Here is an 18,901-nt window from a genome sequence, read left to right on the forward strand (position 1 = left end):
GCTCTGCTACTCCCCTCCGCTGGAGCTCTAGTGCTCATGTTGGGCAGGAGATCACACCCATCGACAGAACAGCAAAGTAGTTGAAGTTAGGTGCAGAAATGAGCATTCCAGTATTCAGCTGCTACAGTGAAATAGCCCAGATACATGGGATTCAGGACTATTTGGAGATATGAGAATACATATATAGCTTGGATTAATTAATCAATTAATTTTTGAGCCTGTCTGGATGTTTAACTTACATGAAGTATTTGTGATCATGTATACATATATTTACAAGAACCTCTAAATACCTGTACTGAATATGTCTGACATTTCTGCTTCATTTTTAATGATGTGTCAGTTTTGTTTTGTTGCTCCATAAATTCTAATTTCCCTAAGGGATCAGCTGTGGAAAACCTCCTCATTTGAGAAATGGCATTAACAGTGATGAAGATTTCTTTGCTGGAAGCACGGTGACCTATCAGTGTAACAGTGGATACTACCTCCTGGGAGACTCCCGGATGTTTTGTACAGATAATGGAAGCTGGGTTGGCACTTCACCTAAATGTCTTGGTATGTTCACCTTTGCTTGTTTTTCTTTGTAATAGATACATGTTCAGCTGTGATGTCCACCATTAGCATATAGATACAGAGGTAAAAAACAAATGTAAGTGGTGGTAATTGAGATCTGTCTGTCAGACTCTGAAAATCTCATAGTGCCTTTATGTGGTTCACACCACAAAGGAAATTTGTGAACATGAAGGTAAAAACGATGCCAAGTTACTACAATCTCATATACTGCATGCCTTAAACATGTTAATGTCATTTTAAAAGTCGTTTTCAGGCTCCATGCACACTGGGCTTAAAAAAATACCTGCTCCCTTGGCAGAAAAAAAATGCTTATATAGAGAGGGAGAGAGGAGTTTAGAAGAGCTTCGGAATGTTTAACGTTTTACCTGCCAGAAAAACGCAAACAAGAAGGGTGTTTTTCCTGTCTATAAATGCTGAGATTAAAATATGTCTCTAAATGTCCTAATGTGAGCTGCTTCTACAGGCAAAACACAAAACTCCTGTAGAAGCAGCATTCTTTAAACCAGTGTGCATGGACCCTTAATATTTTTAAATATGCTGCTGTCATTAACCACTTCAATACAGGGCACTTACTGTATACACCTTCCTGCCCAGACCAATTTTGAGATTTCAGCACTGTCACACTTTGAATGACAATTGTGCGGTTATGCTACACTGTACCCAAATACATTTTTATCATTTTGTTCCCACAAATAGAGCTTTCTTTTGGTGGTATTTGATCACCCCTGGGATTTTTATTTTCTGCTAAACAAATGAAAAAAGACCAAAAATGTTGAAAAAAAAAATGTTTTTTTTTGTTTCGGTTACAAAACTTTGTAAATAAGTATGTTTTCTCCTTCACTGATGGACACTGATGGGGCTGCAGTGACGGGCACTGATAAGGCGGCACTGATGATGTAGCACCAATGAAGTGGCACTGATAAGTGGCACTGATAGGTGGCACTGATATGCGACACAGATAGGCACTGATAGGTGGCACAAATAGGCACTGATAGGTGGCATGGATTGGCATGGATAGGCAGCATGGATGGGCATGGATAGGTGGCACGGATGGGTATGGATAGGTGGCATTGTAGTGTAAAGTATTGTACGGATGGATGCCGATCAGTGCCAAACAATAATGCATGCCAATCAGTGATGCCCACAACCATTGTGGGCATTGACTAGCATCCCTGGTGGTCTAGAGTGACAGACACGAGTGAGGAAAAGCCGATCAACGGCTCTTCCTATTTACACTGTGATCAGCCGTGATTGGGCACGGCTGATTATGTGATAAAGAGTCTCTGTCAGAGACTCTTTACCGAGATCGTAGTTGTGGTGTGTCAGACTGACACACCGCAACAACGATCGCCACGTTGCCCGCCACCGGGGGCGCGCAGCGGCTTAATAACCGGATCATGTCATATGATGTCCAATCAGGATATTGAAACCACTTTGCCGCTGTCATTCTGCTGTATGGCGGGCAGCAAGTGGTTAAAATTTTAATTGGTAATCCTGCCATTAAGGTACTTGTTAAGGCATCTTTAGGGTGACAGTACTCCCAATTGATCTACTGTCACAGTCACCCTGTTACACATTATTCCACTGGTGAACAAAAGTGCATACATCTAGACAGGAAGTAACTGCAAAGATGAGTAACCCAGGAATGCAACAATTTTTCTTTTTAAAAAACGTAGAAACAAGTATTACTCTTTGATATATACCGGTATTTCTTTTACATAACTAATGACCTTCCATTAGTGCTGACATCTGCTTTTATAAGCAGTGGTCACCATCACTGAAACAAAAGATTTCAAGACTAACCGCTGAACCGTTTTACTAGTGTCTGAAAAGTACCATTGAACCAAACCAGTGCCATTAGTCCAAACTACAAGATGTAATCTTTTAAGCCCCACTTCAGGCTGCTGTAAATTGTAACCATGGTATAGCCCCTTACCCCCACTCTCTGGCACACTGCATGGGTTAAATGTTTGTTTTGTCTAGAGGACAATGAATATGGTGAATTTCTTACCTTATTCTTAGCTCCAACAGGTTTGCTCTAGGCTTTTTGACTGGTCTGATGAAACCTTTTCTTTGCAACTCAGCCGGTCACAGCTGCCCAACATCACATACAATGCAGAACCATCAGGACCCTAAAGCCTCGTACACACTGTATGATTGTTGGCAGGGGATTGTCTGTTGACAGACTGTTGCCCTAAAATCTTACCGTTAGTACACTCCTTTTGACAATTTGACATCCAACTTTCAGCCAACAAATGTTGGATGACAGGCTAGTAAATTTTCGGCGGATAACGGTTTGATGTCAGATTTTCGTATGGTCAGTACACAAATCCGTCACACAATAGTCAAAAGTACAAACATCCATGCTCGGAATCAGTGCTCACCAAACATGAAATTAGCAGAAGGGGCCCGAAGGGTGGCGCTCAAGAGCTGAAATTCCTTGTAGTACGTCACTCTGTAAGTGTTTGTGGCACAACAATTGTGTACCGTTAGTATCCAAGACAAGATCCCACACACGCCCTTTTGAACAAAAAAACAGACTCTTGGTTGCCCAACAATCATACCGTGTGTACGAGACTTTAGAGCCTGCTGACCAGTTGGGACTGTCAGAGAGAGGAGAAGAGCACCTGGGGAGCAAAAAATAAAGTAGTTCACCTTGCTCATCACCATCTAGACAAAACAAGCATTTACCCATGCAGTGATTTGGGGGGAGGGGGGGGGGGCACTGGAGGGGTATATTTTATGCTAGCAAAGAGTTCAACTTTAAGAAAATGCTGACCATTTTTTTTACTCATAAATGCAGTTTATTTCCAGGCAAACAAGCAATAGCTAAATAAAAATACTGTACTTATCAATTATGGTTTTGCTTTTGACATGGAAGTCCTATGAATTAATTCATCACTCGATGACTGGGTGAAAAATTATTACAATACACATAGAACAACGCTCGAATAATTTATGGAAAATTACACCTGCAGCCCGCTTGCTGAGCAGGAACCATGATTTTTATTTTCACTGCTATTATTAATGACCCCTCTTGTCTGGTTTTTGTTGAAGTATGAAATTACAATTTGTAAAAAAAAAAACATACTCTTGTATTTTAATGTTTTTTATCTGTTGCTTAAATATTACCTAGAAATAAAATGTTATACCTGTAAAACAAAAAGCAATTTTGATGTTAAATGACACCTGGAGAAATGCTCTTGAATTGAATAACTTGTTAAAAAATAACCAGCAACTTCATATATAAATAAGTAATTTATTTGTTTTATATGTATTCTTTTTAAGATGTTGATGAATGTGCAGTTGGGTCGGATTGTGATAAACACGCATCATGTACAAATACTGAAGGCTCCTACATATGTACCTGTATCTCTCCTTATACTGGCGATGGAAAAATATGTTTAGGTAACTTCAAAATAAAAGGGTGGGCTGTACTGTTTTTGTTTGTTTTGTTTTTTAATATAGGAACATAAAAGATTGATGGCAGAAAGAGGACCAAGTTGTCTCCACCATTTTTTATATATATATATATATATAGTATCTCATAAAAGTGAGTACACTCCACCTTTTTGTAAGTATTTTATTCTCTTTTTATGTGACAACACTGAAGAAATGACACGTTGTTACAATGTAAAGTAGTGAGTGTACAGCTTGTATAACAGTGTAAATTTGCTGTCCTCTCAAAATAACTCAGCACACAGCCATTAATGTCTAAACCGCTGGCAACAAAAGTAAGTACACCCCTAAGTAAAAATGTCCAAATTGGGCCCAAGGTGTCAATATTTTGTGTGGCCATCATTATTTTCCAGCACTGCCTTAATTCTCTTGGGCATGGAGTTCACCAGAGCTTCACAGGTTGCCACTGGATTCCTCTTCCACTCCTCCATGATAACATCACAGAGCTGGTGGATGTTAGAGACCTTGTACTCCTCCACCTTCCATTTGAGCATGCCCAACAGTTGCTCAATAGGGTTAGGTCTGGATAAATGCTTGGCCAGTCCATCACCTTTACCCTCAGCTTCTTTAGCAAGGCAGTGGTCATCTTGGAGGTGTGTTTGGGGTCATTATCATGTTGGAACTCTGCCCTGCGGCCCAGTCTCCGAAGGGAGGGGTTCATGCTCTCCTTCAGTATATCACAGTTCATGTTGGCATTCATGGTTCCCTCAATGAACTGTAGCCCCCCCAGTGCTGGCAGCATTCATGCAGCCCCTGACTATGACACTCCCACCGCCATGCTTGACTGTAGGCACACTTGTCTTTGTACTCCTCACCTGGTTGCTGGCACACGCTTGACACCATCTGAAACAAATACGTTTATCTTGATCTCATCAGACCACAGGACATGGTTCCAGTAATCCATGTCCTTAGTCTGCTTGTCTTCAGCAAACTGTTGCAGGCTTTTCTGTGCATCATCTTTATAAGAGGCTTTCTTCTGGGATGACAGCCATGCAGACCAATTTGATGCCATGTGCAGCGTATGGTCTGAGCACTGACAGGCTGACCCCCCACCCCTTCAACCTCTGCAGCAATGCTGGCAGCACTCATACGTCTATTTCCCAAAGACCACCTCTGGATATGACACTGAGCACGTACACTCAATTTCCTTGGTCGACCATGGCGAGGCCCGTTCTGAGTGGAACCTGTTCTGTTAAACCGCTGTATGGTCTTGGAAACCATGCTGCAGCTCAGTTTCAGGGTCTTGGCAATTTTCTTATAGCCTAGGCCATCTTTATGTAGGGCAAAAAGATCCTCAGATAGTTCTTTGCCATGAAGTGCCAGGTAGAACTTCCAGTGACCAGTATGGGAGAGTGAGAGCGAAAACACCAAATTTAAACACACCTGCTCCCCATTCACACCTGAGACCTTGTAACACTAACACATCACATGATGTCGGGGAGGGAAAATTTCTAATTGGGCCCTATTTGGACATTTTCACTTAGGGGTGTACTCACTTTTGTTGCCTGCGGTTTAGACATTAATGGCTGTGTGTTGAGTTATTTTGAAGAGACAGCAAATGTACACTGTTATACAAGCTGTACACTCACTACTTTACATTGCAGCAACGTGTCATTTCTTCAGGGTTGGCACATAAAAAGAGAATAAAATACTTACAAAAATGTGAGGAGTGTACTCACTTTTGTGAGATACTATGTATATATATATATATATATATATATATATATATATATATATATATATATATGTATGTATATATATGTATATGTATGTATGTATATGTATATATATATATAGTATATATAGTAGAGTATAGATCTACAGTATGTATGTTCCAAGAATGTATGAATCCACTTACTGTTGAATGACTCACTACCTCTGTTTGAAGTCTATTACAAGCATCAACTACTCTTTCAGTAGAATGATACTTTTTAAGATTAATTTTGAACTTTCCTCCTACTAGTTTGAGGTCATACCCCCATGTTCTTTATCTAAATACTGTCCTGAAACGCAATTATCCCCTTGATGTATTTAAAGGTTTCAATTGTGTCTCCCCTTTCCCTTCTTTCCTCAAGAAGTCTATCCTTATATGTTTTGTCCCCCAGACCTTTCACCCTTTTTGTTGTCCAACTCTGGACTCATTCTATCTTATCAATATCTTTTTGTAAGTAAGGTCTCCAGAACTGGACACAGTGGAATTACTAAAACTAGAGAGTGCAAAATCTGGTACAGCTCTGCATAGAAACCAATCAGCTTTCAGGTTTTTTTTTGTCAAAGTTTAATTGAACAAGCTGAAGTTAGAAACTGATTGGCTACCATGCACAGCTGCACTAGATTTTGCACTTTCCAGATTTCGTAACCCAACCCCGGTACTCTAAATGAGGTTTAGTTAACAATCTATATAGGACAATCAGGAGCTGTATTCTCTTTTCCCACTTTTCTAAACCCATTACCCCACAATTGATTCTAGCCTTTGGGAGACTGAAGCTGGCCTAACATTGATAAATTTCATACCCTGAACAGTGGCTTCATCTGATTGGATGCAGCTGCTGTTTCACACACAATTTTCCAAAAGGTCACCCATGGCTCCAATTTTGGCTAGTTCATCAGGAACTGGGTGAAAATGTGCTCAATGTTTGGCCATCTTTAGGCTATCTATTGGGTTTGATTATTAAAGACTATGCACCCCATAGTATTCAGATCTCCACTTACCTTATAACAAGATCAATAAAAGATCGAATGTCCATGTAAACATTGCATCCTCTGCAAGACAACAGCTGACTAAATGATACTGAGTGAAATGCCCTTTTTGTCTTCTGTCCATATCTACACTTCATTATTGTAGTGTTTTAATTCTTGATCTAGTGTATGTGAAGTTGCAACAGTATTGCTTTCCACACTGCACGTAATTTTAGCTGTAATTTTTTAACTCAATAAATGTTGTATTGACCCTTTGTTGCCATAGTAGCCACTTTCCTCCTGGGCAGTTTCTACTAGGATCCCTTTTTTTGTATGATACGATAACATCAGCCCCTCCAGTGCACTAATGCTGGGAGTAGATAATAGAATCAAGATAAATCTTTACAAAATGATCCAGGGAAAGGCAGTGCACTCATACTGCTTTTCCCCATGTTACCTACCCACAAATCTTGGTGTTCTTTCATGGCTGTGTGTGTGTGTGTCTGATTGTGTATATGCGTGAAATGTAAACCTAAAAAAAAAATGTAATTCTATCTTTTTAGAACCTTTGAAGTGTAAAGACCCTGGTGAATTTGAAAATGGTAACTTTACTGGTAAAGAGTTTGGTGTTGGGAGTGAGCTGACCTTTGCATGCAATGAGGGTTACATCCTGATTGGCAGAGATAAGGTGATATGCTTGGAGTCGGGTAACTGGAATGCTGAAATACCACACTGCCAAGGTACATAATAATTCTGAATTACATAGGTAAAAAGTAAATTGCACTGTGTTAGCCAGGATAAAAAAAAGACATTCAGGCTGGATTCACACCTATGCATTTTTAGTGCTTTTTGCATTTTGCAGATTTGCACTACAGAACGTGTTCCATAGGAAACCATGGTAAATGGACTGTAGTGCAAATCTGCAAAATGCAAAAAGCACTAAAACTGCATAGATGTGAATCCACCCTGAAGGGGATCAGTCCACTCAAAACTGATATGTCTTTTTTGGAAGACTCTGTAAAAGTAAACCAACAGTTTGTTATATCTCTTGGTGCCACTGTTTGTATGAAAATGCCTAGATTTTGTTCCTGGCTCTGCACACCTGCTGTGGTCATTGTGAGGAGTTGCCATGCTCTCTTTCTTATTTTCTAAAAGTTACTTTATACTATGGAGAATGCCACAGTTGGGTGCTGGAACACACAAAGGTGGGTGGAAACACGCAAACATCCCAGGTATAAGAGTTTGGAATTAGGAAGCTATTACTGTTACAATAACTAAGATATAAGAAGCGATTGTCTCATTCAGCCACTTAGGATCCAGTGATGACTAAAATATAATTTTTGGGTGGAATGACCCTTTAACTCAAAAAAGTCTTATGCCCTGTACACACAGTCGGACTTTCCGACGTCAAAATCCATCAGATTTTTTCAGACGGATTTTGGCCCAAACTTGTCTGGCATACACACGGTCGCACAAAGTTGTCGGAAAATCCGATCGTTCTGAACACGGTGACGTAGAACACGTACGACGGGACTATAAACGGGCCAGTAGCCAATAGCTTTCGTCTCGTCATTTATTCTGAGCTTGTGTGGAACTTTGTCCGTCAGAATTGTGTACACACGATCCGAATTTAAACGATCCGATTTTGTTGTTGGAAAATTTTATATCCAGCTCTCAAACTTTGTGTGTCGGAAATTCTGACAGAAAAAGTCAGATCGAGCCCACATACGATTGGATTTTACGACAACAAGATCTGATCGCATATTTTTTATCTGAAAGTCCGACCGTGTGTACGGGGCATTATTTTTAGCAAGCAGTTATGAATCATTAAGGCATAGGGGTTAGATGTTACGTGCATTTATGTTTGTGAATAATTAAAATTTTAGTACATGCAAATAAATATAATGGGAAACTCTGATGGATGTTGGCCAATATTATTTACTTTTTTTTAATACATTTTTTTTTTTGCTGCATGCGAATAAACAATAAATACCCATAACTTTCAGTTTTCAGAGCAAACTGGGATTTTGAATAAGACATTTCAGCAATGTCTTTTCACTTATCAACTGCTTCCACTTAAAAAATAATGTGGGTCCATATCTGTGACCAGAGAGAGCGCACAACTACTGGGCGAAATATTGTGATGGGACTTTAGTACTATAGGAACAGACAGAATCTAGAGAAATTGTATATGACATCTATTTAGCTTCTATCCATCACTTTAAAAGTTTATCGTAACAAGCTGAAGCTAGAAGCTGATTCGTTACTATGTGTGGCTGCTACAGATTGTGTCTGCTCCAGCTTGTATAAATTCCCCCTGGTAAGTGTTAGGGCCAAATTGATATAATAATGTAGAGGATGGCTATATATCATTTTTCCATGCTTGTCACTAGTATATGTGCTTAACCAGGCTCAAAGGTTGTAAACCGAATCGGTCACAAGGGGGTTGGAGTTTAGCTTCCTCCTCTCCTGTGTCTTGCGGACATTTGCTTGGACCCTCCTAGATACATCATGACAATACTGACCTCTTGTGGCTGATCCAGTTTACAACCTTTGAGCCTGATTAATGGCATATATTAGTGACAACCTTTAAATAGGTATCCATCCTCTACTTTAGTGAAACAATGTACCCCTAAAATGTATCAGTAATATTAATGTGATATCTTGGAAAATAATCTGACAATTTTCCTGGAGGAATATGTTCCACTAAGTTCTGTGTCCCCTGCAGTCCTCCCAGGGGTTGTTTATCCTCATATGCTACTATATAGGCATACCTTATGATGATTTTTTATAGTCCCATATGGTCTGATGAAGCAGGCTGGGTCTAAAAAAATTGAACATATAACTACCACCTTGCAATCAAAACATGTATGCATTCTGCGAGATAAAGTGTGCTGACTTGCATGACAGAGTGTTTATATTGAGCTCAAAATGCTCAGTTTATGCTTCTCAAAAAAGGAGGTGTGCACATATATTACAAAACTTCCTTTTATCTATCCTATATAATGATGTATTTTTAATATTGTGAAGAAAGATATATACATAACATACACCAAATCATTTGGTGGAGGGGGATTATGGTGTTGGGTTGTTTTTCAGGGGTTGAGTTTGGCCCCTTAGTTCTAGTGAAGGGAAATCTTAAGGCATCAGAATACCAAGGCATATTGGACAATTTCATGCTCCCAACTATGTGGGAACAGTTTGGGGATGGCCCCTTCCTATTCCAACATGACTGTATACCAGCGCACAAAGCAAGGTCCATAAAGACATGGATGAGCCAGTTTGGGGTGGAAGAACCTGACTGGCCTGCACAGAGACCTGACCTCATGCCAATAGAACACCTTTAGGATGAATTAGAGTGGAGACTGTGAGCCAGGCCATTCTCGTCCAGCATCAGTGCCTGACCTCACAAATGCGCTTCTGGAACAATGGTTAGACATTCCCATAGACACTCCCCTAAACCTTGTGGACAGCTTTCCCAGAAGAGTTGAAGCTGTTATAGCTGCAAAGGGTGGGCCAACTCAATATGGAACTCTACGGACTAAGACTGGGATGCCATTAAAGTTGCATGTGCATGTAAAAGCAGGCATCCCAATACTTTTTTTAAATATACAGTGGTGTGAAAAAGTGTTTGCCCCCTTCCTCATTTCCTGTTCCTTTGCATGTTTGTCACACTTAAGTGTTTCGGAACATCAAACCAATTTAAACTATAGTCAAGGACAACACAAGTAAACACAAAATGCAATTTGTAAATGAAGGTGTTTATTATTAAAGGTGAAAAAAAATCCAAACCATCATGGCCCTGTGTGAAAAAGTGATTGCCCCCTAAACCTAATAACTGGTTGGGCCACCCTTAGCAGCAACAACTGCAACCAAGCGTTTGCGATAACGTGCAATGAGGCTTTTACAGCGTCCTGGAGGAATTTTGGCCCACTCATCTTTGCAGAATTGTCCTAATTCAGTTACATTAGAGGGTTTTCGAGCATGAACGGCCTTTTTAAGGTCATACCACAACATCTCAATAGGATTCAGGTCAGGACTTTGGCTAGGCCACTCCAAAGTCTTCATTTTGTTTTTCTTCAGCCATTCGGTGGTGGACTTGCTGGTGTGTTTAGGATCATTGTCCTGCTGCAGAACCCAAGTTCGTTTCAGCTTGAGTACACGAACAGATGGTCGGACATTCTCCTTCAGGATCTCTTGGTAGACAGCAGAATTCATAGTTCCTTTTATCACGGCAAGTCTTCCAGGTCCTGAAGCAGCAAAACAGCCCCAGACCATCCCACTACCACCACCATATTTTACTGTTGGTATAATGTTCTTTTTATGAAATGCAGTGTTCCTTCTACGCCAGATATACTTGGACACACACCTTCCAAAGAGTTCCACTTTTGTCTCATCGGTCCACAGAATGTTGTCCCAAAAGTCTTGGGGATCATCAAGATGTGTTGTGGAGAAATTGAGACGAGCTTTGATGTTCTTTTTGCTCAGTAGTGGTTTTCTCCTTGGAACTCTGCCATGCAGGCCATTTTTGCCCAGTCTTTTCCTGATGGTGGAGGCATGAACGCTGACCTTAACTGAGGCAAGTGAGGCCTGCAGTTCCTTGGACGTTGTTGTGGGGTCTTTTGTGACCTCTTGGATGAGTCGTCGCTGCGCTCTTGTGGTAATTTTGGGCGGCCGGCCACTCCTGGGAAGGTTCACCACTGTTCCATGTCTTCGCCATTTGTGGATAATGGCTCTCACTGTGGTTCGCTGGATTCCCAAAGCTTTGGAAATGGCTTTATAACCCTTTCCAGACTGATAGATCTCAATTACTTTCTTTCTCAATTGTTCCTGAATTTCTTTGGGTCTCGGCATGATGTGTAGTTTTTAAGGATCTTCTGGTGGACCTTACTGTGTCAAGCAGCTCCTATTTAAGTGATGCCTTGATTGTGAACAGGTGTGGCAATAATCAGGCCTGGGTGTGGCTAGAGAAATTGAACTCAGGTGTGGACAACCACAGTTATAGTATGTTTTAACAAGGGGGGCAATCACTTTTTCACACAGGGCCATGATGGTTTGGATTTTTTTTCACCTTTAATAATAAACACCTTCATTTACAAATTGCATTTTGTGTTTACTTGTGTTGTCCTTGACTATTGTTTAAATTGGTTTGATGTTCCGAAACACTTAAGTGTGACAAACATGCAAAGGAACAGGAAATGAGGAAGGGGGCAAACACTTTTTCACACCACTGTAGTGTATATATTGTGACACATTAAAAATCTCCTTTATTAAACTTAGAGGGAAACCTAATTTGACTTAGTATACAGAACATATTATGCATCCCATATTTTTTTTATAAGATTTTTAAAAAAATGTATGCATTCCATATTTTTTCATAAAATGTTTCAAAACATTTTGACCTCTTATCTGTCCTATGGAACTGCCTCAATGATTTACAGTTCTGGGAAATGGTTACTTAAAGAGGAAGTAAACCCTGATGGGTTTTACTTCCTCTTTTTTCCCCTGCAAAGTAAACGCATAATGAGCTAGTATGTATCACATATTAGCCCATTATGTTGCACTTACCTGAAAAACGAAGCCCGCAATGTCCATCTTTACCCCCCTTCTTTCCGAGGGCATGGACTCCGGTTCTGGGACTGGCCGGAGTCGCGTGATGTCACTCCCGCTCATGCGCGCAGGAGCCGATGGTCTCGGCACGGGCCCTTTAGAAACGACACCATTGTGCCCTTTCTTCAGTGCTTATGTGCCGATGGGGTTGGCGCAAGCGTATATGGTAAATATCTCCTAAATCCTGGAGATTTAGGAGATATTTCCAGTACCTACAGGTAAGCCTTATAATAGGCTTACCTGTAGGGAAAAGTGGTGTGTAAGAGCCGGTTCAAATCCCAACCACAACACTACCTGCCTGGAGTTTGCATGTTCTCCCTGGGTGTGGGGTTTCCTCCAGGAACTCCATTTCCTCCCACACTCCAAAAAAGACATGCTGGTAGGTAAATTGTATCCTGTCTAAATTGGCCCTACTATGTATGAATGTGAGTTAGGGATTTTAGATTATAAGCTCCTTGAGGGTAGGGACTGATGTGAATATATATATATATATATATATATAAATAATTTTTATATATATATATATATATATATATATATGTAAAGTGCTGCGTAAATTGACGGCGCTATACAATCCCCTTAGATAATAATAGTATTCTATTACCTCGCACTACTGATGTCGAGCTGTAGCTTTTCTGTTCTTTCAGAAGAGGCATCTCTTGAGACATGTCATTTAACTATCCTACACTCTGTCACAAATCAATGTCTTCATTTTATTTGTTAATGGGAAAAAAGCAATAAAATATTTGTTAAAAATCCCCTTATTCATCTCCCTCAAATACCCTCTAAATTTCCCAATGGAAACAATTTAATACATGCTGCTGGTTACTTTTCCTGGATCGTCACAGCTTATATGAATCATGCAGGCATACAGTTTTATTAGCTGTTAGAAGTATTCAGTGTTTTTTGTTTGTTTTTTCATAGGCAGATATCTTCTATGTGGCAGTCTAGGCATATATACGTGTAGTCTGTACATTTCTATTCTTTATGAAACCCTCTGGTTCACGTTTGTGCTTATATTCATTTTATATAGCTGTGTCTTGTGATCAAACACCAGTTCCAGAACATGGCAGCATTGTGGGCTCCAACTTCACTTACGGAAAAAAAGTTATATTCAGGTAAATTGCTGCTTTATTATTTTATTAGAAATGTAGCGTATAGCTTGAAATTTGGTTTCCACAACAGCGTGAAGAAAAATTTAGGGTTCAGGAAGAGGTGTGACTGTACCTGTTGAAACGCGTTGCCTAAATCATTGGTATGAGCCAAGAATTGTGACTAGTATTTTTGTCTTATGCTGTACAGATGCAATGATGGATACATCCTAACTGGTCATGAAGAGAGTACGTGCCTTGCCGATGGTTCCTGGAGTCATGGAGCACCAACCTGTGAATCAGTAACATGCCCTAAACCAAAGGAAATAGCTTTCGGAAATCTTACCATTAGTGGCTTAACATTTCAGTCAATTACATCATATATATGTGACACAGGATACAGGTAATGCACAAGATAAATTGCAAGAAGAAGACGTTACAAATGTATTTCTTAAAGCAGTAACCCAAACATTTATTATATTGCAGCTTACCATTCTTAGATGTGATGTCTTTATTAGTTTTTTTTTTTAGGTTTTCTTTCTTCTATTTTCATCTGGTTATTCAGCCATTAAGTCCGTTGATCTAGATGTAGAAGAGAAAAGGAAAAAAAGGGCGCACCAGCCTTGTGCATTATCCTTTGGATATATTTTATTAAAAGTAAATAAAAGGAACACTACCCACAAACATCTGTAGAACTCTTGCAATGTAAATAGTCACCGAATAGCAGCAATTGGTCTACAAATATTAAACTCTAGAAGTCACGGAGGAGATAACAAGGGCCACTGCCGGCTGACGCGTTTCAAAGGAATGCCTTCTTCCTCAGAGCCCAGCCCTTTACAGGGATGGGTCTAACCATGCAACACTGGAAGGAGTACTTACAATGATCATATTATATTCATTTATGTAAAACGTTTACCTCAAAAGGAAAAAACAAACAGTTTGCTGTAACTGATTATAAAGTGTTAGCCGTAGTTTGGCTTCAGTTTGTCAGTGCATTTGAATATAATAGTACATTTAACACTCCCCCCTCCAGACTGACAATGCCATTATCTTATGTGTCCCCTGTGCTCCTTCATCCAGAGTGGGGACACTTTAATACAGGAGGTGTGTTACTGACTAGATCACCAGGTGAAAACCGAGGGAAAAGTCTAAAAAGATGGCAAACTAATGCAGCCACCACATCTAATGATTGGTATATCTATATCTATAGATATATATCTATATCTACGGTATCTATCTATCTATATATATATATATATATATATATATATATATATATATATATATATATATATATATATATATATATATATATATATATATATACACTCACCAGCCACTTTATTAGGTACACCTGTTCAATTGCTTGGTAACACAAATTGCTAATCGGCCAATCACATGGCAGCAACTTAATGAATTAAGGCATCTAGACATGGTGAAGACACCTTGCTTAAGTTTAAACTGAGCATCAGAACAGGGAAGAAAGGAGATTTAAGTGACTTGGAACATGGCATGGTTGTTGGCGAGAGACGGGCTGGTCTGAGTTTTTCCAAAACTCCTGATCTACTGGGGTTTTCACGGACAACCAGCTCTAGGGTTTACAGAGAATGGTCCGAAAAAGAGAAAATATTCAGTGTGTGGACGAAAATGCCTTGTTGAGGTCAGAGGAGAATGGGCAGACTGTTTCAAGATGTTAAAAAAGACAACAGTAACTCAGTAACTCAAGAAAAAAACACTCGTTACAACCAAGGTATGCAGAATACCACCTCTGAATGCACAACACATCGACCCTTGAAGTAGATGGGCTACAGTGTGATGCTATCATGTTAATGTGGACCAAAATCTCTGAAAAATGTTTCCAATACCTTGTTAAATCTATTGCATGAAGAATTAAGGCAGTTCTGAAGGCAAAAAGGGGTCCAACCCGGTACTAGCAAGTTGTACCTAATAAAGTGGGCAGTGAGTGTATATGTATCAACTTTGCCTGTTTTGATTTGATTAACATAATTATTTCTTAGCTTGCAGGGTGCTTCGTCTCTGGTGTGTGAATCTTCAGGGAAATGGAGTAATGATGCTCCAACATGCAAGCTTTTATCATGCGGACCTCCTCCAATTGTTAAAGATGCCATCTCCAAAGGAAAAGAGTTCACATTTGGAAATTTAGTGACCTACACTTGCAAAGAAGGGTACGAAAATCAGGATTTACTAGACATTGTTTTTAATGCAAACTTTCCTTTCCATGATGAGTACATAAAGCTTTTCAGAGTCTGAGACTGTAATATCAACATGTGGGGAGGTGCAGCATTGTGCCGAACTGAACATGTATTAATGCATGTTTTAATGCAGAATCCAGTAATTCACAACAACTCCGGTGGGTAGACACCTGACCAGAAACACTCACAGCTTATCACAGCAATGTGTAGCAGAGCAGGTTTCAGATATGCTAACAGCTCCCATCTTAAGGGGTGGAATGTGGCCTGGCTAGTCCAAGCCCAAATAGGGAGATCTCCAGAAGGATGGCATGTCCCTAACCTACTCGTCTGAAAAGTCTCCCTGTTGCTAATCACTGTCCCTGTCAGAAGAGTGACCTGTCTCTACACTACCTACAAATGTGAAATGCATGCCAAACCTGGGAGTCATGGTCTTAAATAGGCTCTGCCTGACCCAAGGTGGCTGCTAGAGTCACATGGGGCAGCAGCATCCAATCTGATAAATTCCCCAATGACCCTGGAAACCATAGAGGAACCATGTTCCTTTTGACTTCCTCTCCCCCTGCAATAAGCACCACCTGCAGTGGAGAAAGTAGACTGCACCTGTCTACAAATAAACAATTGAGTAACGTCAAAGTGTGATGTTAACCACTTCAGCCCCAGAAAATGTTACTCCCTTCCTGACCAGAGCACTTTTTACAATTTGGCACTGCGCTGCTTTAACAATTGCGCGGTCATGCAATGCTACACCCAAACAAAATTTCCCATAAATAGAGCTTTCTTTTGGTGCTATTTTATCACCTCTGTGGTTTTTATTTTTTGCGCTATAAACAAAAAAAAGCGACAATTTTGGAAAAAAATATATTTTTTACTTTTTGTTATAATAAATAACCCGAAAATAAAAAATAAAAAAAGTCTTCATCAGTTTAGGCCAATATATATTCTTCTACATATTTTTGGTATAAAAAAAACGCAATAAGCATATATATTGATTGGTTTGTACAAAAGTTATAGCATCTACAAACTATGAGAAAGATTTATGCAATTTTTATATATATTTTTTTACTTTTAGCAGTACAACATTGCGACGGACAGTTCGGACACTTTTGACACATTTTTGGGACCACTGACATTTATACAGCGATCAGTGCTATAAATATGTACTGATTACTGTGTAAATGTCATGGGTAGGGAAGGGGTTAACATTAGGGGGGTGATCAAGGGGTTAAATGTGTGTTTACTCTGTGTGTTCTAACTGTGTGGGGATAGGACTGCCTGGGGGAGGAGACATATCGTTGCTTTTACTTAGTAGGAACAAACAATATGTCTCCTCTCCCCTGACAGAATAGGGATTTGTGTGTTTACACTTTACACACACAAATCCCCGTGCTGACTCTCGTGCACACGATCGCATGTTGCCAGTGGCAATCGCGTCTGACGGCCACGCACATTGCGCCCCCCCCCGCGGCTCTTAAAGGAAACCCCCGTACCTGTACGGGGTTTCGTGCAACAGTGCCATTGTGCCGCAGTAAAAGTACGTGAGACGGTCGGGAAGTGGTTAAAATATTTTTCTTCTTAGTTTTTGATAGAGAGGGGAAGGATTAGAACCCATATCATCCTGTCTGGTGAAACCATTATCAGCAAGACATGAGGGAAAATCTCAGAAACAAGAAACAAAAAAATAAATAAAATTTGTGGCTTAACATACACTACGATACCCATGGATTTAAGTTGTAGTTTATATTTTTTTAAATATCCAACCAGCAATTTTTATTTTTATTTAGAAGCCTTTGTTGAAACATGCATAGTTACCATTAATTTAAATGCTTAAAAGCGTATATATATTATTTAAAATTATATTGTATGTTCAATAGTGCCTTAAATATAGATATCATGTAGCATAATACTGTATAAACTGTTGTTTCATTTATTTATACAGGTACACTTTAATTGGTCCAGAAACTATAACCTGCCTGTCTTCTGGAAAATGGAGTGATAGCATTCCACAATGTATGGCTGTATCTTGTGATGAGCCCCCAAATGTGAACCATGCTTCCTCAGACAGTGCACATCGGCTGTATGGAGATACTGCATATTATTACTGCTTTGATGGGTACAGTATGGCTGATAACAGTAAAATGCTTTGCAATGCGCATGGAAAGTGGGTACCACCTGATGGTAAAGCACTACCCCATTGCATTGCTGATTTCTGTGAAAAGCCCTTGGAGGTTCCATATGGCATCCTAGAATCTATCAGCAAAGCAAAGTTTGTATCTGGCACAACAGTCAGCTTTAAATGCATGGAAGGCTTTGTATTAAACACAACAGGAAAAATTGAGTGCCTGCGAGGTGGAGAATGGAACCCATCACCATCCACTATCCATTGTATACCTGTCCGCTGTGGAGAACCACCTCGGATGAAAAATGGTTATGTCATTGGAAACAATTACAGCTTTGATGCTGTAGTAGCTTACAGCTGTAATAAAGGATATTACATAAAAGGGGAAAAGAAACGAACCTGTCAAGCCTCTGGAGAATGGAGTGGCCGTTTGCCAACTTGCCATCCAGTATCCTGTGGTCAGCCACCTGAACTTGAAAATGGAGTTATAGAGGTGTGTGTGTTCACTTCTGATTATTAAATATCACTTTGTTGTTGATACTGTGTATTAATTTACATTTGCATTCATGATAAAGTAACACTTATTATCAAAATGACCATCATTACAGGATAAATGCACCTTTAAGACTTGTTTATTAGTTCTTTGAAGCAGAAGGGAAGAACAAAGACATATAGTAGTTCACGAGGGACTGATGTTGTGCATTAACCTTTACTTATAAATTGTAAAAGTACCACAAATTATCTTCTAAAATAGGACTCCATAGCCAAAAACAAAGCCTAGATGAAAGGATTGCTGCAGAGGCTCAAGTTAACATGTGAGTTAGGCAGATTACTACTGGGAGGAGATTTGATTGGGGAGCAACCACACTGTCAACCAGCATCTATAAGAAGAAGTGATGCTAATGTCCTGAGAAGGTTGCACCTCTAGTTCCCATCTAATTCCTAGGGGCATTGGAAGTGGTAGAATAGCTGTCCTTATTTTATGAAGCCACAACTGTACCCCATAGAAACTATTATCCAGATCGGAGTTTTAGATGTATTTAAAGTGGAGTTCCAGTCCCCCCCCCCCCCCAACAAACTCCCCCGCAATGGTCGCATCTTATATAATACATTCTGGCATATGTAGTAAATGTAGTCTTTTTTGTAAGATAGTTCTGCAAATT

The 18,901-nt window shown here is 39.8% G+C and overlaps 1 protein-coding gene across 1 annotated transcript in view; it reads left to right on the forward strand.

The window, feature by feature from the left end:
* The window catches only part of SVEP1 (sushi, von Willebrand factor type A, EGF and pentraxin domain containing 1), a 481,292-nt gene that overhangs the window by 355,850 nt on the left and 106,541 nt on the right, over nt 1–18,901 (forward strand). Inside the window, exons 31-37 of the mRNA XM_077475265.1 lie at nt 379–552; nt 3,859–3,978; nt 7,272–7,448; nt 13,352–13,436; nt 13,621–13,812; nt 15,428–15,595; nt 17,559–18,231. Of these exons, the coding sequence (XP_077331391.1) occupies nt 379–552; nt 3,859–3,978; nt 7,272–7,448; nt 13,352–13,436; nt 13,621–13,812; nt 15,428–15,595; nt 17,559–18,231 (1,589 nt within the window). The remainder of the gene's footprint in view (nt 1–378; nt 553–3,858; nt 3,979–7,271; nt 7,449–13,351; nt 13,437–13,620; nt 13,813–15,427; nt 15,596–17,558; nt 18,232–18,901) is intronic.

This window comes from Lithobates pipiens, unplaced genomic scaffold, assembly GCF_037356315.1.
Source record: "Lithobates pipiens isolate NorthernLeopardFrog02 unplaced genomic scaffold, aLitPip1_a1.2 Scaffold_13, whole genome shotgun sequence".
NCBI classification, from domain to species: Eukaryota; Metazoa; Chordata; class Amphibia; order Anura; family Ranidae; genus Lithobates; species Lithobates pipiens.